General features: G+C 42.5%; 1 protein-coding gene across 5 annotated transcripts in view; it reads left to right on the forward strand.

Annotated features, from left to right (window-relative positions):
* Window positions 1-2,752: 2,752 nt before the first annotated feature.
* GPATCH2L (G-patch domain containing 2 like) overlaps window positions 2,753-22,801 on the forward strand; it is a 33,805-nt gene continuing 13,756 nt past the window's right edge. The window contains exons 1-9 of one of the 5 annotated variants that reach the window (XM_061367426.1): window positions 2,783-2,835; window positions 3,396-3,624; window positions 3,737-4,404; window positions 10,657-10,721; window positions 14,029-14,205; window positions 14,587-14,666; window positions 16,700-16,767; window positions 17,661-17,715; window positions 19,690-19,775. In XM_061367426.1, coding sequence (XP_061223410.1) covers window positions 3,746-4,404; window positions 10,657-10,721; window positions 14,029-14,205; window positions 14,587-14,666; window positions 16,700-16,767; window positions 17,661-17,715; window positions 19,690-19,775 — 1,190 coding nt within the window. In that variant the 5' untranslated portion in view covers window positions 2,783-2,835; window positions 3,396-3,624; window positions 3,737-3,745. Of the gene's footprint in view, window positions 2,836-3,314; window positions 3,625-3,736; window positions 4,405-10,656; window positions 10,722-14,028; window positions 14,206-14,586; window positions 14,667-16,699; window positions 16,768-17,568; window positions 17,609-17,660; window positions 17,716-19,689; window positions 19,776-22,801 lie in introns of all 5 variants that reach the window. The other 4 variants (XM_061367424.1, XM_061367427.1, XM_061367425.1 and 1 more) reach the window with 4 other exon arrangements.

A 22,801-nucleotide genomic window follows, 5' to 3' on the forward strand; every position in this document is an offset into this window, starting at 1 on the left:
GCGATGATGCCGTTTCCCTTTGACTTGCCTTCAATTCCCTCCCTGAGCTTCCTCCCAAGCCGGGAACAATGAGGCCCTGGGAGCTGGTGGCTCCCACAGGCCGCTCAGAGACTAGGCCGGGGGCAGCCGAGTGAGGGGAGCCGAGCCGGCTGTGAAATATGGAGGGGGGAGATAAGGCAAAGACAGAGGAAAGAGGCTCACTCCCAGGAGCCCAGGGAAAATTTGCAGTTATTATGAAGGAGATGAGACAGATTAAAAGCCCTTGTGTTCTGCGCTGCCCTTTTATTTAGTGGCTTCATCTCCAAGATGAAAGAAGTTGGAAATGACTTTCTCCGCATTTTGCTGCAAGAAGCTTCACGGCACATTTTTTGACTCTATTCCTCCCTTTGTCTCTTGTCCCCTTTCTGTCTCTCTCTTTTTCCTTTTAACCCTTTTTGCTGAGAAGCACCATGGGACCAGGCAGAGCATTTGCTGGGGTAGAGCAATGACCCTTCTGCTCTCCCAGTCCTGCTGGGCTGTACCTCTCCTGCTGTCCGCCAGGGAGGAAGCTTGGCAAAGGCTCTGCCATGATACGCTGCTAGCATAAAACCAAGCTTCCTCTCCTGTTTGCCTCAGAAGCGTCCCTCACCACTAATATCTCCTTTCCTGCCTCCAGGCTCAGCAATAGTTCAGCACTGGTGACCACAGTCTCTGGGCAGAAAAAACAAACTGTATGTACAAAGTCCAGTGGCAGAAAGCAATCCAGTTGGGCAAGAGTGCTGAACGTTTTGTATCCCTAGAATATTTCCCCTGCAAAACTAGCCCTGGGAAGATGGGCCAGTTCCCATTGTCCATGCAGTGAACCTCAAAATTGCTCAGAGAGCAATTTGCCAGGGATACAGGATGAAGTTGAATACAGGCAAGGATTCAAAATTTATGGTCACTGGCCCATGTCAGAGTGAACCTTGTAAAAGAGGACAGAAATACCATGAACTGTTCAACACTGGATTACCCCAACTGCCCTGTTATATTTCTCAAATTCCTATTCCTAATTTTCTGATTTTTCCCTGTATACATATATGCTCATTTTAGTTCTTGGAACTCTTACAATTGCAAAAGCAGCTTTGCCCTGTCTTTTGCTTTAGCCTTGTTCCTCTCTCAGAAAACCAACCCTGCACACAAGTCTGTTGTCTTACTCAGGTTGAACACTGCCAATGTCTGCTGAAATTTGAAGTGTTGAAAATGGCAAAAAATTGGAAAGGTGAAGCAAAATTTATAGCAGTTGCCAAACAGTTTGTTAACTGACAGAAACAGCACAGAACTAGCTGGGAAAATAAAGGGAAAATAATAGAGTGGGCATCTGCTGCCACCTCCCCAGGACATCCAAAACCAGGATTTCTTGTACACAATTGTTTGTCTGGTTTGTTATCCTGCCTGGAATGGCAGCCACTACCAAGGGCTTGAAATGAAGGGGTAAGAAGCTCTGAAGTGGATGTTTACAGAATAACCTTCCCATCAGGGGAGTTTCTCTCTAACCCAGACATTTTGTAGCTGTTTTATATCCTGAAGCATGAAAAAGGATTGCAGCGGTGAAACAGGATTAGATTTTAGGAGGGATTGGCTCTCAGATCTGAGAGTAAAAAGAAAACCCCTGGATTGGAAATAGGAAACTGACAGGAAAACGAAATACTGCAGGCAAGTAGGATGAGTTACTGCCATAGAAAGGGTTAAAAAGACAAAAGAACAGAATTTTACACAAATTTGTGTGCAGAAAACAACTTAAATGAAGTCAGCTATTGAAAATTGGATAAACATGATCTACCTAATGACTGTTTTTCTTCTTTTAATGTTTCTTTTTCAAAGAAATTTTGCAGAGAACTAAAAGGTAATGAAAATGTTAACATGACAGCTCAGGCTGACACGAAGGACTAGTTAAAGAAACGGATGTAGAAAGCTCATTGAAGCGAAACGATGGCTGTGTTATTGGGGTGTAGGAATCAATGGAAAACTCAAGGATTCGGTGATTTTTTAAGTATCTTGACAAACTAGGGAGGGTGCCAGAGGACTGAGGAAAAACAAGTGCTGTGCTAGTCTTTTGGGGGGCAAGTGGGGAGGAGGCAGTGATTCTGGCAATTATCACCCTTTCAGAGTAACTTCTGTTCCTGGTGACATGATGGAATAGAAGGAGAAAAAATGTAAATATAACAAAGGAGAAGAGATCTATGAGCAATAAGCAGAAGCGCAGATTTATAGAGCACAAATCATGTCAGACAACCTAATTACTTTCTCTGGTTGAACTTACAGAGTTAGTGAAGCCAACACCACAAACATAATGTATCTGGACTTTGGCAAAGCCTGTGATACCCTGCCTCAGAGAATGTTACTTTAAAAATGAACCAGTGTTGAGAGTGCAGCCACCTGGGTTAAGAAAAAAAAACACGAAAAGCCCACATGGAAAGTGGGAAATAAAAGGACAAGCAAAACTGGACAGTGGCAGGGTCACACCTGGCTTTACTCTGGTGTGTAAAACGGGACTGATGAGAGGAAAAGAGGTGCAAGGCTTAAGGAGAGGGGAGTAACACTGTGAGGTTTAATTTAGGAGATGATTTCCATCCTGATACACACAACTAATGTGCCAGCACCGAAATGGAGCCGTTTGGGAACGGCTTCAGCAACTGTGAGCTTGGTATCGGCCGAGGGAAGAAGGCTGATCCGACCCTGAGACCAACGCCTCCCGCCCTGCCGCCGCCGCCGCCAGACCCGCCCCGCCCCTCAGGCGGGGCGGAAGGGGAGGAAGTGGCCCGGTGAGGCCGGAAGCGCCGCTGACGCGGGGTTGGCGGAGCGGGGCGCTGGCCGGTGAGTGGGGTCGGGGTGAGGCCCGGCGGCGGATCGGTGAGGGTAGGGTTTCTCGGTAGGGGCAAGGCTTGCTCGGTAAAAATACCGTCTTCTGCTCAGGGGAGGGAGACGGTGTGGTGGCTGGGTCTCCGAGGGTGCTCGGTGTAAGGGAGGCGGCCTGCGGCAGCAGGTGCTTCACCAGGGTGCGGGTGTTTGTGAGCCCGGTGGGACGTGAGGAGAGAAATTCCACGTCTGCAGCTCACTGGTGGGGAGAGGAAGGTTGTGACGTGAGGGATTTGGCCAAGACTTTGGAATTGGAACAGTGACAGCTCTGAGGTGGAAGAGGTGGGATTTTTTGGCAGTAGGGGTTCGGGCTCTGTTTCATACACTGCTTCATACACTGTTTCATACACTCTATTCTGAGGAGTTTGGGGTCTTATGCCTTGGTTTGCTGTTGATGTTTTGCAGACTCCCTTTTTTACTGTATGTTTTGCTCTCAGCTTTGCTGCTTGTCTCTTTTTTGGAAGACTTGGTCTGTTTGCTGAGCAAGCTAACCATTTTGTGTGGCTTACTGACACCAGGTAGTTGTAGGCTCCGATACCCTTAAGATGTGTAATGGAGCCTGCTGCTTCAGTGTAAAAGATGCAACATTAAGGCCTCTTTGGACACAGAGCACTTGACCCAACTGCTGCAGTAGCGAGATCTCTGCTGCCATGGTTAGAAGAGGGTTATAATGCTTGCAAGAAGGAGTGAGCATTAGCCCAGGAAGCAGCAGTTGTCCTGCATTGAGTTCTCCAAGACAACTCCAAAGTAAGTACATAACTTGGTTAATGTTACAAAGGCTGTAGCATACTGTAGTCTCGTGGTGTGCTGGTAGCAGCATTTATGGCTGCTGCTAATTGTTTGTTGTCACTTTTGGTAGACATTGCCAATGGATGAACTGGTGCATGACTTGGCCTCAGCCTTAGAGCAGACTTCAGAACAAAACAAGCTGGATGAGCTATGGGAAGAGATGGCCCTAAGCCCACGGCAGCAGCGGCGTCAGCTTCGCAAGAGACGGGGTCGTAAACGCCGCTCAGACTTCACGCATCAGGCAGAGCATGCCTGCTGCTTCAGCGAGGCCTCAGAGTCAAGCTTGGACGAAGCTATCAAGGATTGTCGTGAGGTGCTGACAGCCAATTTCAGTGACTCCGATGACACAGCGGTCGTCAAACGACACCCTGCTCTTAATGCCACCCTGAGAAGCAAGCAACACTCGTGGCATGAGTCAGATTCCTTTACAGAGAACGCGCCCTGTCGACCTCTCAGACGCCGACGGAAAGTCAAACGTGTGACATCGGAGGTGGCTGCCAGTCTCCAGCAAAAGCTTAGGGTGTCAGAATGGAGTTATGAGAGGGGCTGCAGGTTCAAATCAGCCAAGAAACAGCGTCTTTCTCGCTGGAAAGAAAATGCCCCTTGGCCATCATCCAGTCACAGCCTTTGTGAATCAGGAGAGAACAGGCCCTTCCTCAGCAAAGGGGGAAGGAAGGAGCGGATGGAGTGTGAAGCTGATGAACAGAAACAGGGCTCAGATGAAAACATGTCAGAATGGTGAGATCTCAGTTTTTTCCCTGTGCTTGTCAGACTGGCTGCATTGCTTGCAGCTGCTTGTAAAATCCTGTGCTTTGCTTTTAAGAAGTTCTTATCAAAATTATTCAGTGCTGCTTTCTTTTTGAAGAGGAGAAATATCTCTGCTACTTCTAAACTGCAGATTTTTTCCCAAGTCTTTCCTGTCAATGCTGTACTGCTGACCTGAAATGCTTCCTTGAAAAGTTGGCAAGTCAATATGTTTTTGGCTCCTGTTACACAAGAAGCCCTCTGAAATGTCTTACAGCCCTGCAGCTGCAAAGTGGCATGCTTGTGAACTGAGTTTTGGAGAGTAAATCCACCCTTGGCACTTGTGTGACTGATATGAGCTGATCTCAATTTCTTTTCAGAGTTTACTGTAAGTTATAATAGAAACAGATCAGATCTCTTCCCTCATGGCCACTAGCCCTCTGTGCAGGTACTGTGTGAACCTCAGTTGAAACATCATTGTTTGCAGTTCTCCATCTGAGCTCTGGATCTGGAAAAGTGCCTTGAAAGGCTAGCTATGGGGAAAATGTGGCAAGACAATAAAATCGGGGGGAAGCGTACCAGGATAAGGCTGTGCTAACAGTGGAGTCTGGCATGTCTTTGTGTCCAGTTTTGGAGACCTTTGAATTTGTGTCAGAATCTCATACAAGAGATGAAAATGAGAGGTGTAGATGTCATGGCCTGAATTTGTGTCACTTGGGAAGTTTTCCCCTGGAGTGTGACTTTTATTCTTTCCATAGAAGGTTTGAGGTTATAAAACTGCTTCTGTACAAAAGATTTTTCAAGTTAGAAAAGAAACAACTACTGAGAATCAAAGTGAGGAGATTTGTTAATGAATGAAATACAGAAAGTGAATGAAGTTGTTTATTTGCTAATTATTGTGTAAGAAGCAGGAGACATTGAGGAAATATTTAAAAACAATTTTTTTGGTAGGGTTTTTGTTTTTGGTGTTTTTTTTTCATGAAACACAAGGTTTGGAACTCTGCTGTGGGACATTTTGGATGTCAAAAATTTAAGTATGTCCAAAAGGGGAATGTGGAGCATAGATTTACTAGGGTCTGTTAAGCATTACAGTCCAGATGTAAGATCTGGCTCAGGAAGTCCTTAAACTGCTGACTGATAGAACCTGGAGAAATATACAGAGGAAACAGCTGGTCTGTGTTTGTCATGTTCTCATATTCTTTTCTCATACATCCGCTGTAGTGGGCACTATCAAACAGAGGACAGTAGATTTGGAAAGTATAACTGCGTGATCCAGTATAATTGTTCATAGGGTAAGGTTCACTTAAGTGTTCTGGCTGTCTAGCTCCTGTAGTTTGTCAGGATAGATGAGTGGTTATTGAGGGCTTTGTGAATAATAGCTGGAAGTGCAAACTTCTCAATAGTATTTTTTGGGAGCCTGTGAAAAGCGTAGGTTGTAATACGTCCTCTCTGTCCTCATCTGGGGGATCACTATTGCATTTTTACTGACTCTGTGTTTGGTATGTAATCTGCACAGGTAGGAAGTAGCAAAGATGTAATTTTTTTCTTTAAGAAGTGGCTACTGTTTGATTAAAAAGGAAGTGCATTGTGGGCCTTTTCAAGAGACTAATCAATGCCTCTTCACTACTAGCTGTTAAAAATACTCTGTCTGTTCAGAGCTGTTTGTTGGTAGTCCAGGAAAGGGAATGTGCTGACTACCCATGAATGTTGCATGTCAGTGGTGATGGACTGAGAGATTCTCTTACTTGATGTGGCAGTGATGGACAGTGTGCCTTCAGACTTTTTTCCCGCCAGTCAGAGCCTGTTCTGTCATGTCAAACTTGAACTTAAACCAGTAGGCTTTTATCCAGCCTTTATTTGTGACAGCCTTTGAAAGAGTAAATAAACAGCTTTGTTTGGACTTTTACTTGAGGGCCATGCTGGGAGATTGCTTTGTTCTATCTCAGTTGTCCCTTCCTCTCAAACTAATTATTATGCAAGTGTCTGCATCAAGTAACATTTACCATCAGCTGCCAAATCCTTGGGATTCTCTGGAAAGCCAGGGGTTGAATATTTGACCTCTCCAACACCACATGTGTGATCTGTGCTGTGACTCACTAGGGAGGGTCAAAGTTGGAGAGAGAAATACATACAACCCTCTTAACTGCAGAGTAGCCCTCATGGCAGTGGAGGATCATGCTTTGGTCTCTGCTGCTCTAAATATAGCACATTGCTGGTAGCAGCAGGGTGAAACTGGCTGTGTTTACCTCACTTGCTGTGCTCTAGCTGTTTGTCATGCTATCATGAGAGAAGTACCTTGCACAGGTAAGGGCATAATATCCTGAGGAAGGGAGAAGAAAATTGGGTGCTCAGAAGAGTGAATGGTATGGTTGTGATCCCCAGTTGATGGGAGGGAAAGTGACTGATATGGCTTTCAGAAGTCAGGAAGACAGGAAGCAGTTTGTAGTAATCTGGTGATTTACGAAACACTTTGAGACTGAACTGGTTCCACTACTGTTCACTTCTCTAGCAGTGGCGGGTGTCAGAAGTAACGTGGTTTTAGGCAAACTAAGTTGTATATTCAGAATTACGGGTTGGTTTTTGTTTGGTTTTTTTATCACCTTTTGCATCCTTTCTACTGACACTTGCTTTTCTTTGTTATATAGGAACATATCTCTGTATATGCTAAAATAGCCAGCATTTCTTTGCCTTCCAAAAGGCTCCTCATCCTAAATCAGATCAAAACCCTACTGTATTCAGTAGATAAACTGTCATTCACTGAGAAAGCTTTGGATATCGATCCTTAATGATGAGGTAGTTTTACTTAGCTTGCTTGTGGGACTGTGCCCAGTCTTTCCCAGGAGGAAGATGTGCTGCAGAGCTGTAATTCAAAGTGTTCACAAAATGAATTCTTTGAAATTGTTTGCCAGACATGGCAGGAGGTGAACACAAATTGAGAGTAGGAAGGATGTGCAGGAGCATGAGGAGGGAACAATGGTCATTCTACATTGGGTAATGATATGTCTTAAAGCCTGATTTATAAATGATTTTGGAAACAACAGAGGAAGCAAGTGGTCTTAGCTGAAGTAGCCATTTGTGTATTTGTACAAAGGTGATGATGAACTGCTAAGACTGTTAGAAGTAACTTGCCCTTCTGTCTCTTAATGCTTTGAGATTCCCTGCAGCCATGATAAAGCAAAGGGAAATTATATTTTGAGTACTGAAGTTCCTTCTGTTTTTGGTCTAAGCTGAGTATTCCCAGTATGGCCTGGGTTTGGCTTGAGGGCAGAACAAAATACAGTGCAAGAGCTGTCTGAAAAAAATCACTTTGAATGGTGTGCTTACTAGTGAGATGTGCGCAGTTTGTCTAATCTACTCTCAAGTACCGTAACTCCTAATGTGACTGGGGACTGTACTGACCCACCAATGCTGTGTGACTTCACTGGCTTGATGCTAATGTATTTGTTGTGGTTTTACCTGGATAGGCAACTAAGCCCCATACAGCTGCACGCTCACGCACCCCACAGTGGGGTGAGGGAGAGAATTGGAAGAGTAAAAGGGGGAAAACTTGTGAATTGAGGTAAAGTTGGTTTAATAGGTAAAGCAAAAGGTATGCAAAAGAAGGCAGGCAGATGTTTATTCATCTCCAGAAAAGTGGTCTCTTTTATGTGTAATGGATACTTGATAAGACAAACTCCACCCCTTTTCTTTCTCCCAGCTTTTATTTCTGAGCATGATGCCATACGGTATGAGATATCCCTCTGGTCAGTTAGGGTCAGCTGTCCCTCCTGTGTCCCCTCCCAACCTCTTGTGTACCCCCAGCCTGCTCACTGGTAGGGCAGTGTGAGAAGCAGATGGCTTTGGCACTGTTTAAACACTGTTCAGCAATAACCAAAGTGTCAGTGTGGTATCAGCATTGTTTCGGTCACAAATCCAAGCATAGCACCATGAGGTACTATGAGGAAAAATTAACTATCTCAGTCAAAACCATTACAGTATTCTGGCTTGGAAGTATAGCCAGTGCTCATCGTGAGCGTGAAGTAATTTCTTTACCCTTTGGAAGGGAGCTGTTTCGATGACAGCCTGCAGTGGCAGTCAAGAGCCTGGCTAAACTGATGAATTGGAGGTCAGTCTCTCTGTAAAGAAAAAATTCCTCCCTTGGAAGGCAAGTGACAAAGACAGAGTGTTCAGCTTCCCCTCCTTCTCCAGCCCAGACTGACCTTCTGCAGCCCCTCAGTGCCTCTTGTTTTCTTATTTTTATAGAAAATCGATATCCCTCCTGACACAAACAATAGCTCAGGCAAAAGAATAAATGGGGGAAACCTGAGATCTCTGTCCATCAGCTCTCACTTTAACTCCCCCAAACTATTTAATTACAAGCATGCTTTGCTCCAGGTGTTTACGACAGTGAAATTGCTAAATGAGGACCATTTTAACCAAAGATTGGGTGATCAATAACACTCTATAGCAGTAGCTTGTCGAATCAATAGCATTCATTATTTCATGGTTAAGGTAAGTAGCCTCCTTTGCAAGTGGAGGTCATTAATCAGTGCTTACTGGACTTGCAGGGAGGCTTGTGTGGAGTCTAGTTTCTGTTCAGCCCTGAAGTGTAAAAGGGGTGGTAACGAGGGTGAGATCTGTGAAAGTCTGTTCCAATAAAACACTGGCAGTAATGTGTATCTATAGGGAACTAGAGAGCTCTCAGTACAACAGGATGCTTAAAATACTCTTGATATGATCTGGAATCTTGACAATGCTTTTTCCTTTCTCAGGCACCTTTCCTCTGAGGATGCTAAAACCCTTATGAAGCAGCCACTCAATCCTCGCATCTGCTGCTTGTGAGGACTGTTAATCCAGGCTTTCAAAAGGGAAAGCAGACACGCTAAGAGATTTGCCCAGGGTCATACAGTGAGTTGGTAGGAGAGCTAGGAATGAAACAAATGACTCATGGTTCTCAGTCCTTGGCCTTCATTGCTGTGGTGTATATGTGGGAGGGTGACTGGATAGCCAGACTTCGTAAGGGATTGACTTGGAACTTTATATTAGTTTACATACTAAAATGCGGGAATAATGTACAAACTGTTCATCCTTCAGGTTTAAATGGCCTGTATACAATGATGAAGATCCAGAATTTGTAGATACCCAGCATGATGATTTGATTTGGCTGTGCTTTGGAGTGTGTTTTCTAAGAGCAGTATTATGCTCACAAGATGGGTTTTTATTAGCTGCCTGCAATTCTTTAGGGTGATGTATCTTGTGGACGCTCATCATTCAGCTTTCTGAATCAAGGACTATCCAGCTGATACTGGTGTTTAGTATGATCCGATTTCTCTGAAAGAGAGGGACCCAGAGGTGCTTTCTAACAGCATGCCCTGATCAGAGATTGGTTCTAGTGCTGAGTTATGTCTGATGTTTGCATCTAGGGCCTTAGTGCTGGAGGGTGGGCATTAAGTAGTTTCCTCTTGTTCTGATATCTCTTCGCCAAGTCCAGAGGAATTACTGCTCAAAGTGTCCAAAGATTGATTTAATATCGGCATTAAAGCCATCAGATGCTTGGGACTGACCTGAGCATGTACATCTGCTACAGATATTCATCCAGCTTTACAGTCAATTAACGCTTTCTACACATTAATTTCTAGTTTAATTCTTTGGTTCAAGAATTAAGTCTTTTGTAACCTCTTCAACAAATGGAAATCGTTCTGTAATGAGGCTGCATTCAGCAGCAGCAAGTCATGCTGTGCTAAGGTATTTAGCTAAAGAGTTGTAAATGTACTAGCTACTCTTCCCTCCAAATAAAATGAAAGTTGCCATAGATTGAAGGGGAAGTTTATGTACCTGTATAACATTTTGAGAAAAAGGAATCTGAAGTAGAAACCTTCAGAGTGTTTTCAGTTAGCTGTTAAGTGACCCAAGGACAGAGTTTTTAACTGCACTTAATTTCCTAGTGAGTATTCCAGACAATGTCATAGTTAGGTTATTAACTCTAGTACCTGAGGCAAATGCCATTGTATTAATTACTTTTTGATAACTTAGAACTATACTAGCTACAGGATTCTTTTTTCAAGTGTTGCAGCTTGCTAGGTTTTAACAGAAAGCAATTATGCCCCATGCTAGAGCCAGCCAGATATCTGAAATGCATTTTTTTTTTTGTGAGATAGCTAGAGTATTTTGGGTTCAGAGAAGCTAGTAAAATGCAATAAAGTGTTTTTTTGTTTGATATCTGCTGCAGTTGTAACAATAGGGTTTTTTGTTTTGTTTTTGTTCCAGTGAAACCAGCAGTGTATGCAGCAGCAGTGATACTGGCCTGTTTACCAATGATGAGGGCCGTCAAGGTAACGACTGTCCTGTTTTTTCTCATGTGTTCATGGGGAATTTCTTTTACTTTATTCACAAATACAGAAAAAGATCTGTGTTTGAAGAGGGATAGAGAGGGACGTATGGGAGAAAGGCCAGTGGCTGGGAGGGCATAGAATTTAAGAAGTGAGCTGAGGGCTACAAAGGTTGATAACAGTGCGCTCTTCCTGCTGAGATAGTTTGTATATTGGATCAATAATACTTGAAATATAAGAAACTATTATGATGGAAAGGCACAGAAATACAAGAGAAGTTTAAGAGCTCTTTATAAAGAGCAGAGTTTATGATTTGTTTCTCTACATGTAATTGTTGTCTGTATTCTGTTAGAGACTATGTTAGTTGTTTCTCTCTATGAGCAGGGAGAGATGATGTGGGAAAAAAAAATCAGTACCGACAAATCACCTAACAGATTGTGCTAGGAAGACAACAGCAGTGTGTGTTAGGCTTTATTTCTTTAAATACGCATTCCTCCCTTACTCTTATGCACATTGGTTGAGTCTAGTATTTTCAGTGTCTGTTGCAGAAATAGTTTCTTAGGAGGTTTGAGTGTGGAATGTAAACTGTTTTATTTATCAGTGACAGCCTAGTGTCCAGTTCATGGGGCATATGGAAGAAGTAAGTATGAAAGAGGTTGTAGTAGGTACACAGGCACTCAGGAGCAGGTGGAATGTGACCCTGCAATTCTGTGCAGCTTTTGCTGGTGTGCATTCTGATTCTGTCTCATTTCACAAGCTAAGATTTGGATGAGATACCTTCTGGGAATATATGAATGCTAAAGGAAGTAATATCAATAACTCAGTAGGAGATGCTGCTTTTACTAGCTTGTTACTGACCCGGGTATGTGTGTGTGAGGACAACACAATGATAGCAAATATGCTTCCATGTTTTCTGATGGTATGTTAGGCTGTAGGGCTGATCTGTTGTGATCTTAGGTGGCTATAATATTTTCCTGAAAATTGGGGATTTCAAATATCAGCTTTGACCTTTGTTTCCAGCCTCCTGTCCTTCAAAAACAACAGAAAAGTGGAATCTTTTGTCCTCTCTTTTTACCGATGACTGCTCTGGGGGGGCTGAAATTAGTGAGCACTTGTGTATCAGATGGTGAAGCAGGGTGGTGAATTAAGTGTTGAATTTTTACTTCATCACCTGGGACAAGATTGATGTAGACTGGATAGTATATATATATATATATATATATATATATATATACTTGTCTGTATGCTTGGCCTATATACTTGCTCTGGTTTTATACCCCGTTTTAGATACTAACTTTTGGCTGCTACTGGAAGTAGGATACCCAATACAGCACATAGAATATACTCCTTAAATAAATAAATAAAGTCCAATTACAGCCTCCCTTGTCTAGGTACTAGAAGAGATCTGACATCCTACCCATCAGGCCCCTGTTCAAACAGTTTATATTGTAATAGCTTTATGGACAAGATGTTTTAAATTGCAGTTATGTTAAAAAGGATAAAAAAATGTTGCACTTTCGAGTTAAATAAAAAACATCTCCCTTTCCTTCTCTCTCTTTTTTTTTTTTTTTTTGGCTATTTCTAGTCATACATAGTAAACAATAGTTCTCTAGTGTGATGAAGAAAGTACAAAACTGTCAAGTTTTGGGTTTCTTGTCATTGATCATCATCTTAGAAGTAGTTTTCTGGTACAATTCCAAAGTAAAAAACAGGAAATTTAAGCCAGCAGTGTACTTCAATTGAATGTAGTACCCCTCCACTTCTTTTGAGGTTACGTCATGCAATATTTGTGCTGGTGTTAATTAAATAGGCTGTCTTTGCAATTCTAGCTACCAGTGCACTTCTGTGAGCAGAGAATGCTCCTAGTTTATAATTTGATTGTAAATTTTTGGTGCATTGTGATATCTCATGGTGGATGTATTAGCATATGACCCTAACTGTTAATGTTTGTCTTGTGAAAGTAGTGATTCAAGATAGAAGGGTGTGCTATGCTGATAGATGCAAAATTGTGATAATTTGGTACAAATTTTGAACACTTAACTATTCAACATTACTTAGTCTTAATTTACTATGAGATGGATAGGGATATTTATATTTAAAAATATATTTGTTACAAGCATGGTAGGTCAGCTGACATACCACAGAAATAAAAAGCAATGTCATAACTGGGAAAAAGTGTTCTGCCTGTCTTACCTGTTGTTGCTCGGAGTTGGCTTTGGGTATTGCCTCTTCTGTTATGTGAAAGACTGCAGCATTCTTACTAGGGTGAGGCTTTTTTCCCCTTTTTTTTCTTTTTCTTCTGTTTTTTTTTCTTGTCTGGCAAGATGTGTAGGCATGCATAATGGACTTCAGTGAGAAAGAGTATAACTTCATGAGGAAAGGAGAGTAGGTAGAGATGCTTGACTTGGGACTTAGTGGTAGGCAAGTGAGAGTTTTCCCAAGTCAGGTGTGTTAGTTTTTTAAGGCAATGTGAGGTACCTTGCAATTACATGGGATTGTTTGTTATATGAGTCAGGGTATTTGCCACCTTCTTGCTTTTTTCTTATGCTGCTCATGTGCTACTCCTCTCAGTTTCTGGCGAGGCAGATTTACCATGAATGATGATGCACTTATTTTTAGACTGCAGCTGCATTAATTACAGTGACCCTGCTTTATGGAACTTTGGTCATGACTTCTGTTGCTGCTCTAATTTTGAAGAGGTTTATAGTTCTGACAGATTATAAAAAATTTTGATGAAGAAACACTCACAGCATGGTTAGGACTTACAGTCAGAGTGACCATTTTTAATACCTGTGTGTTTTCCTCTTAGCTGCTGTCTTAGGAGAGTAGGGATCTTTCTCATTAGTGAGTATGCTTCTTTTTCTTGCTCTGTGAGCCTGGTCTTCTGTTGCGAAGTGTCTCCTGTGACAGCCTATAACGTGTGCCAAATGATTGGCCTCTACCTCTGTCACAGTAATTACTTCAGAGGAAGAGTTCTGCATAAGACATCACACAACATTGAACTGAGGTTGATGAGATGCAGTTGCAACAGAGTGCTGAAGCTGCCCTAGGCAGGTCTATAAAGAGGGCTTTGTTCTATAGGGAAATTCTGTAGACTGATGAGTTGGATAGTTTAAAGGATTTAGTGAGGCCCCATAGTTACTGCAGATCATTGAAATGGAATACAAATATAAGGCTCTTCAGGAAGGAATTCCTAATGAGACTTCAGTTGTTTCACATCCAGAAATGTGAATGCTATCTGTAATGTTTTGTGGGGCTGTCACAGGGCACATTGATCTTACTTGTGGCTAATTCCATCCCATTTCTTTAGGAGATGATGAGCAAAGTGATTGGTTTTATGAAGGAGAATGTGTTCCAGGGTTCACTGTCCCCAACCTTCTTCCCAAGTGGGGAGCTGACCACCGATCTGAAGTGGAACGTATTGACTCTGGCCTGGACAAGCTCTCGGATTCCATGTTCCTTTTGCCCTCACGGCCAGCTCAGAGAGGTGAGGTCCATAAGGAATGCCATGAGTTTGAGAACTTTTGATGTGATGGCAAGAATAGATTCTGGTCACAGGCTCTGCAATTTAAATGCATTAAATGCACTAGTGATATTTATTTTTTTTCATGATCCAATTAGAAATAGCTGTAATACTGGAGAGTATACTAGAATAGCAGCTGCCCACATTCTTGAGCCTTTTTGTTTGTTTGTTTGTTGGTTTTTTTTAAATAGAGGTTTTATTTGATTTGTGCATAAATGGGAATATCTACCTCTTGCAGATTGAGAACAGAGGATCTGAGTTGACCACTGAACTGTTTTTCCTGGTGGTTTTGTCAGGAAGAATCTGCTGTATTCATTGCTCATTTTTTCTGGATTTGGTTTTCAGGATTTCATGCTCGCCTGAATCGCCTTCCAGGAGCTGCTGCCCGTTGTCTCCGAAAAGGTCGGAGAAGACTTGTTGGCAAGGTATTACCTTTTGCAAGATAATAATTTTGTATTTCCAGTGCTGATCTGTCCTGAAGTACTGTTCCAAGATATCATGTGAATTGTTTTCTGCAGAAAGAGGCCACTTACAGGTTTTTTTCATGTATTGTTTGATCTGTTTAACTGCTTTGACTGCCAGAAGTCGATTGAGTGACTAAGTGGATTTTAAGGCAGGTTTGGAGTGGCAAAGGCAGTTGATCAGTGCTAAAAGCAATATGAAAGGAGGTCTGATGATGAATGACAGGGAGCATAAATATCAAGAAGCTTTAGACAATGTAGGGGAAAATGATGGTGGCATAAGACTTGTGCATGCTCATAATTTGAGACTGCAAGGGCAGAGAGGTGACTCAAAGGTAAAGGAAAGCCGAATTTTTGATAGGGAAGCAGACTGATAGGAATGGCAGCAAAGGAAGGTGGTTTTAGCAGTTGCATTTTTAGTGGAAAGACAGAAGAATAAAGGGTATATGCAGTATTGCAGAGAATGTTACCTAAAGCCATTGACTACGTTTATTATATGTAGAGCAAACACAAAAAATATTAGTCCTGTTTCTAAAGGAATTAAGCAATACTTTGTAGATGCCTGTCTAAAAGAGGGAGGGATACATCTGGTTGTGTCTAGATCTTGGAGTGTTAGGTGCTGCTGGCTTTTGTGAAAGATGCTCTGAGAAGGAAGATGTTGGCTGTGCTTGGCTTTTTTTTTTTTTGGGATAAGCTCTCTGCTTTTGAAAGTATTTACATATGTTCTGAACTGACTGGCTTCAGTGAGTCTCTTAGGAAGGTATGTTAGAGAGGTGAGGAGTGTGACTTCTTCCTTCTGTTCAGTCACACTTGAAAGATCCTTGTTTGACCCTTCTTTCTTCTACTCACTTTGCTTAGTTGTAATCAGATTTAAAATATGATTCCTTATCTGGCAAGAGACCTGCTTTGGGTAGGGTTCCTCGGGCCACCTGCAAGTGACTGGGTCTGTTGGCAGCACCTCTAATGATCCAAATGAGAAGGATAATATTTACTTGTTTAATTCATCTTCATCACCTTAAAGGGATCTTTGTCATTTGCAGCGGAGGTCACTGCTCCCCCTTCCCCATCTCTCTCTAAATTGTAATCATAAATAATGAGTTTCATTCAAAGCTCCCCGCCAGCGAGCTGCTAATTACCAAAAGTATGGCTTGTAATTTACACAGTAATAAACGGTAAATTTAAGCATTACGGCACTTTAAGTTAATAATTTTCCTGCTGTAACAAATAGCCCATCTTTCACCCCTGCTGCTACAACTGCCCCCAGACTTTGAGTGTGGTTTGCCTGTGTGCCTGGCACAAACAAATCTTAACCTGTGAAAGCTTTTTACCCTCATCTTCAGACCCTTCCTGCAAACTGTGTTTCTTTTTTGGAGGTAGTAGCTATGCAGACATGAGTAGCTGGTGCTTTAGGTGGTGTGTGTACGCGTAAACCAGCATCAAACACATACACAGAGCAGTGTCCTGCAGGGGAAAGTGTGTTCCTAGAGCAAGTTCCTTCTCCTAGGACCTGCCTTTTTAGCTGCTAGAGGTCCTGCTGTTCCAGAAAGGGCAAAATCTTCATGCTTGAAACAAGTTTCATTTACCTGTACTTGCTGAATCCCTATCCTTAGTATGACAGTGTCATGTGCTGTCACTCAGCCTGTTTCTGGCCCAGCTGACCCCAGCAACCTGGAAATAAGTACTTCTCAGCTATTTCCTTTGTTATTGACTGCATTCTTATGCTGCGTACTTTGTATTGGTCCAGTCCTTGGTGTGCCCTCTGCAACCGTCATCACTAAAATAAAAAGCCCCACCAATAAAACAAAATTATTTTTTAATTAGTTAAATCAGCTCAATTTTGGCTCTAAAAGGAGAGAATTAATATTTAGTTGAGAGTGGGCTGAGAAGAATAGGATGTAGCCCAGGGGAGTAAGATCTGTTTCTACTGGCAGCAGCAAACTATTATGCCTACTCACTGTGTGAGAATCTGCAACCTTTCGCCTATCTTTGTGTTTCAGGAGACCTCCATGAGCACTCTGGGCACCGAGAGGCTAGGTCATATTGCTAGCGATCCACGCCAAAAAGAGTAAGGCCCTTAACAGCTTGTGTAGAGCTTTGGGAAGGGTGGAAGAACTATAGTTCCCTCCTGGGACTGAAGGGAATGAAGAGCTGGGTGGTAACTTAAGTATACAGTGATGTGTGGAATGGGAGGCAGTCTTCTACTGATGGCTTCTCTGTTTTCTTTTTTGCTATTGCTGACTTTCCTTTTGTAAAGCTGCCCCATTGTATGAACTCTGCTGAAATGTCCCTTTGGTTACAGTCGGCTTTTTCTTTCCTCCTGCATTACAATGTGCTGTTGCAATAACTGCAGATCTTCTGCACAGTATGAGAGGACTGAGCCCTATATGTTAGGTTTTTATAAAGCTTCTGTGTGGAGTCATGCTATGGGCACATACCCAGACTGCAGAAATGATGCTGACAAGACAGCCGCAAAACTGCTTTCTCTTTCTCTGATGTTCTGTCTCCTTCCCCAGTTAGCATATTTAAATTGTAGTCAGCACCAAAAATAGTTATGATGCCTATCCTTTGGCATCTCTCCAATGCTATTCTCATTGGGCAATGGATAGGTAAGGATGTAGGCTGAACCCACTGCACTCTTGACTATAGCACAGTGGGTCCACCCTTCACCAGGTGTTGGTATCAGTTTTCTTCCTTAGATCTGTAATTTGTTGTTTTTAATGAGTCCTGCTGATGTTTAATCTTTCTCCTTCTTTCTCCATCTTTGTTCTTCCCCCTTCTCTCTTTACCCCCAACCATTCCCTGCCCCTGTGTTTATTCCTTCTTTGGCATTGCTCCCTCGTGTCCTTCTGACTCTGCCTCCTTCCAGCTTTTGGTTACCATCCATGGGGAAGAGAGATCGCAACCAGGTAAGCTGACTCTGCTTTACCATTTTTATTTTCTTGATTTCCCTCTGTCTAGAAAGAATAAAGTGCCGGCTTCCGATTTCCCACACACTGTGGCCTGTGCACATGAGGTAAGGCAGCCCTGTCCCTTCTCATTTTGTTAACTGATGTCTTCTAGGCTTTGAACACAACCCATGTCTGGGGCATTATATTGTCTGCTTAAACTGAATAGCTCAGGAACTCCTTTTGTTTATCTTCCTGTTTCAGGTTAGTGTAGGCCTTCCTTTCTGACAGTGACTGGGGGAGAAAATGCCTCTTGGCATAAGAAGTTTTGACTTCTCAAAATACCATAAGAATTGGAACCTTTTTCTCTTTTTAAATGTTTCGTTTTGCCTTGTTTGACTGAGGCTTTTCCCTGATAGTCTCTTCAACAAAGAAGGGAAAAAAGAATTTGATCTGATTGCAGTTAAATAACAGCTATAACAAGAAAATGTAAAAGGTAGTAAGTGAGAGAAATAGGCACTCTTGTAACTGAACTGTATTTTCCAGTAGGTCTTTCATAGCTCCAGTGCTGGGAGGTTTTTTTTACTGAAGATATAAGAGCTCAGGTTCTTAACCGCAGAAAGCAAAAGGATCTTCCATTCGAGCAGTTGTGTTGCAACATGGTTCCTAGCCATGCACACCCCTTTCTGTTCCTTTGCAAGTTGTTTTTTTGGCTGGTGAGCAGTAGGATTGAAATCCATTTTCTCCTTCAGGTGATTAAAAGTACATACATGGCAAGAAATAATTTTCAGGCCTTTGTGCAACTGTGTATTTCCTGTTAATGAGAGCATTTCACATACCGCTTTTACATTGCTAAAGAGAAGAATGATAACTACATAAGCTTTAAAATGACCAAAATAAATTACTTTTGTTTTTCTTAATTGAACTTCAATTGACTGTGGAGGCTTACTGGTGATTCTCCCCTGCTGTGCAGCTGCAGTGTTACTTCACTGACAGTAAACTCACAGTCCAGCTTGAGGAGAAGCTCCCCAGCAGCAGCAGCTTTGTGGTGCATAGTGCCTGTTCCTTCTCAGAAAGGTTGAAGGTAAAGGCCTGGGACTGAGTTCTGCAGTTGCAGATAGTTTTATGATGAGTCCTGCTACAGCTGTGGATTATTAGTTTGTCCTTATTTAAAATGCATCAGCAATCCTAATAATACAAGAAAAGTGTTCTGGAGATTGGGGTAGCACTTTGCAAAGCAGATGGAAATTAATTTCCTGCTCGAGGTGTGAATTATGAATAAAGAGTAAATGCTGAATGGAAGTGTGATGCAGGTACCCCAGAGAAACTATCAGTCTAAACCTTGTATTTGCATATTGAGCAAAGTTTGCTTCATGCATTGATTGACTAGATTATTCAGTTTCTGTCCTGATCTTTAAAAAGAAAAACAACTTCAGAGTCGCATCTTCTACAGTAAGCTGTTCTGCACAGGTTTAGTGCTTTCAGGATTTGTCTAGTCTTAGGATCTAAGGCTAGCCTGACTCTGTAGTGTTTGAGAAATCTGTTTAAAGCAGTTTGCAGAGAAACCTTGTGAGGTGGGTTGGGCGTGGGAGAAGCAGCTCACTTGCTGTGGAGTGAGTTGGGAGCTCCTTGTGAACTGAACCTGGTGTGCCCAAGTCTTTTTAGAAGTTTGTTTCAGTGATCCATGCAACCATAGAGAATACCGGAACTTCTCTGTGGGAAGTGGGAAGAAACTAACTTTTCTCTCTACAGTGTGATGGTAGACATAGGCTTCATGAATGGGAGGCAGACTTTTTACTTACGGCATGCAGCAGTAGAGCACTTTGAGTATGCTTTTAGTCAGCTGTCATTTTTAATAATCTAAATTGAAAGAGGAGCATGCTTATAATGCTGTCTATTGTGAGAAGATGGTTATGAGATTTGCACCCTGTGCTAGCCTTTTGTCTGAAGTGAGAGTCAGTCCTCACCTTGTCTCACCCCTGATGTGTCAGAAAGGTCTCCTTATATTTGTATGAACAACTACAGGGAATAGATCTGAGTGGCTGTATCTGAAGATTCTTTCTTTTAATGCTTTGCTTAAATAAAATCTCTTGACTTTCCAGTTCAATCCATTATCTCCTTTGTACTCTCTGGATGTGCTTGCTGATGCTTCCCACCGAAGATGCTCACCAGCACACTGCACTGCCAGGTAACTCCCTTGCTCTGCTCTGTTGGGGTTGTCTCACTTCCCTCCCATGGTTATCTTCAGTACTACTATGTGGTTTGAACAATGCTTGTGGACATGGAAGTTAATGAGCTTTTCTCTAGGAGGCCTGTCTTCAAACTTAGCATAAAATGTATGGATGCAGATTATTCAGGAGTCTTGATAACCACATGCTTAGAGTATATGACAGACAGGCAGAACATACTGTGCTTTTAGAAGTAAACATGATCTGTTCTGGATTGTGGGTTGCTGCAAGACTGTTGTATATCTACAAATGGGCACAGTGTTGTTGCCCACTATTAAAACCAGAACAAGATGAGACGCAAAGTGCTGACAAGCTTGTGTGGGTGACATGCTGAGCCATTTTGGTATTCCGGGTGCCTAAAATAGACCCTCTAGGCAGATTCAGATCTCACCTGAGGTGACCTCTGATGGCTTGGTATCTCTCTCTACTGCTGAAATTTAGATCTTGCCTGGCCAAACACTGAGCTATATTTGAGTCTGCATAGTTGGGGTTAATATGCTATTCAGGTGCCTTTTGCTGACTAAACCTGAATTAAATTCAAGTGTTGACCTTGGAAGTGACTCCTGTTCTTGTGCTGCAGGTGACTGGCTAAAGGTAAGGTGCCCTTGAGCTCTTTTCCCATGCAAGGAGACAAAGCCTTGGCTGGGGGACAGTTCTAGTTATGTGCTTGCATGAAGGACCAGATCTGAAAGAAACGCCTGGACTTTCAGCTTCATGGCTTTCTTTTTCATGTTAATTAGCAAACAGAGCATGAAAAATGTACTGAGGTTGTATGTGTCTGAACGGAAGCTTGGCATCCACCCAGCAAAGCCTCTCCTCCCACTGGCTTCTGCAGGGAGTTTTGTGATGTCGCACCATGACCTCATGCTGCTGTAGCCAGCATGTTAAAGCTGGAAAGGGGGAGGGAGGAAGAAATCAGCTTGTACACAGTCAACTGGATGAGAATAAAAAGAATTCAGAAGATTGTGCATCAGCAAATTGGTTGCTTTTGGGGCTTTTGCTCTGCTCTGGGGATGTTTTGTGCCTGTGAAGCAAGAAGATTGGTGTCTTCATTTACAGCTAGGATAACCTTTCTAGAGCCTTTAGTGTTTTACTTGGTGCTCTACAGAGGTTTGTTTTCTGGAAAGAAGAGCTAGACAAATCCTGGTCACAAATTCAAACAGGGTGAAGTCTGTATGATCATCAGCAAATAACCAGTAGCATTGGAAGGGGCATGGCAAGGGATTTCTAAACCTGGAGGAATCATGTTTGCTTGTTTTGGCTGAATATGTAGTCTAGCTAACCAATGAATATATGCTTAGTTCCTTTCTCTAATGGGCAGCTGAACGCTGGCCTGACTAATCCCTGATGAATTGTTACAGAATATTGGCAGAGAAGTTGTCCCATCCCAGAGGCAGGTGTGGTTTTGAGTGCCTGTATTTTGAGATAGTAGTTCCTATTTTCATGTGAAATGTGCTCAAGAATCTTTATAGGGGAAAGAAATGTGGGAGAATGAATGTTACATAGCCCCACGTATGTGGCAAGGATCGAGCTTTTTGGTACATGGTACTTGCTTTACGTAAAGATGCTGCCAAGGGCACAGAAGGAAATTGTTACTTCACAGAAACGTTTTTGTGACAATAGTTGGTCTTTAGGTGCTTCAAGAGACAAGCCTATTAATAGTCCATTTCTTACAGGAGGTTCAGGTGGTCTCTGTAAGCACTGTCCAGCAATTGCCCCAGTTAACATCATCTTCTTTTGCCATGGATGGAGTTAGTTTCTTCTGCAGCAGGTGGCTGAGCTGCGGGAAGCTATTAATAGGCTACAAGATGCCAGGGTAGGTGAGAGAAAACAGGAATGCTTGCTCCCTGCCCAAACTGTGCAGAGTTCTGGGAGTTTGTGCTTTGGTAAGCTCCTAACAGCTTGCACCTCATCCTGGAGAAACTCTGCTCAAAAATTAATCATAAAGTGGTTTGTTGGGGAGAGTTAAGCCCTTCAAAATGATATGAAATGTATTAGAAAAGGAACTCTTGGTGGTTTGGACATCTTATTTCTTCAACCTGGTGCCGCTACCGTGCCATGCAAAATTACCTCTCTCTGCTTAGTTTCTGCTAACTCAAAGGCAGGTGGAGTCTTTGCTCTCCCATGGAAATGTTTTCTTTGGCTCAGTGGCAGATTTTGGTGAAGTTCATCTGGAAGACTGGTAAGCCAGTGCTTTGTTTAAGCAGAGCTGAAGGCTAGAGTACTGAGCACAGTTTGGGGTGTTCAAGAACCTCCTCCTTGATACTGAAAGGCCTATGTGGAGGGTTCTTTGGGAAGTCTTATTTGAGAGGCTGTATAAATTGTACACTACCAAGATTACCTTTCTTGCTTTATGTCTGTGACGAGATTTCATTCAAAGTGTATGCACAGCATTGGGAATTTCACACCCATCATTAGAAGCCGTTTTGTGTGTGTTGTGACTGTTATCATTAGTGGTATAATTTTATTTTGTGAAATGAGGAGAGTTTCCTGCTTTCTTGCAGCCCTCCCAAGGGATGGCTGGTGTATTAATTTGCTGTATTGCCTCCTGGCTGTTCCCAGGCTGTTTTTCCTCTTCATCATGGAATTTTTAATGGCCCTGCTGCCTCTTGGGAGGCATGCAAGAAAGAGTACCTCAGGGATCTCTTCCTTTTTTCACATGCCTATAATTACTCTCCTTTAAGAGCACAAAGCATTTGCTAATCATATCTTGTCTGTTAAGGTTTTGGCTTCATGCAGGCTTGCTAAAAGCAAGCAAGTAGAGACTTGCGTGGGCAGCTCAAGTGATCCTTCCCCTCTGTCTCTTCTGCCCATTTGCCTCTTGTGGAGAAAGCAGTGACCTGAACAGAATTTTCTTCTTGAACTCCTACTTAAGAGGATTTTGTACAGGCTTAAGTGGAATATCTTATTAGATTTTGGTTATTCAATGGCTGTATCAGTGGGAAGATGTTATAGGTTCTTGGTTGATGGAGTGTTATTCCCTTAA

The sequence above is a fragment of the Neopsephotus bourkii genome, unplaced genomic scaffold (genome assembly GCF_033783945.1).
Source record: "Neopsephotus bourkii isolate Nb327-2 ecotype Australia unplaced genomic scaffold, CSIRO-AGI_Nbou_v1 NB_1376, whole genome shotgun sequence".
In the NCBI taxonomy this organism is placed as follows: Eukaryota; Metazoa; Chordata; class Aves; order Psittaciformes; family Psittacidae; genus Neopsephotus; species Neopsephotus bourkii.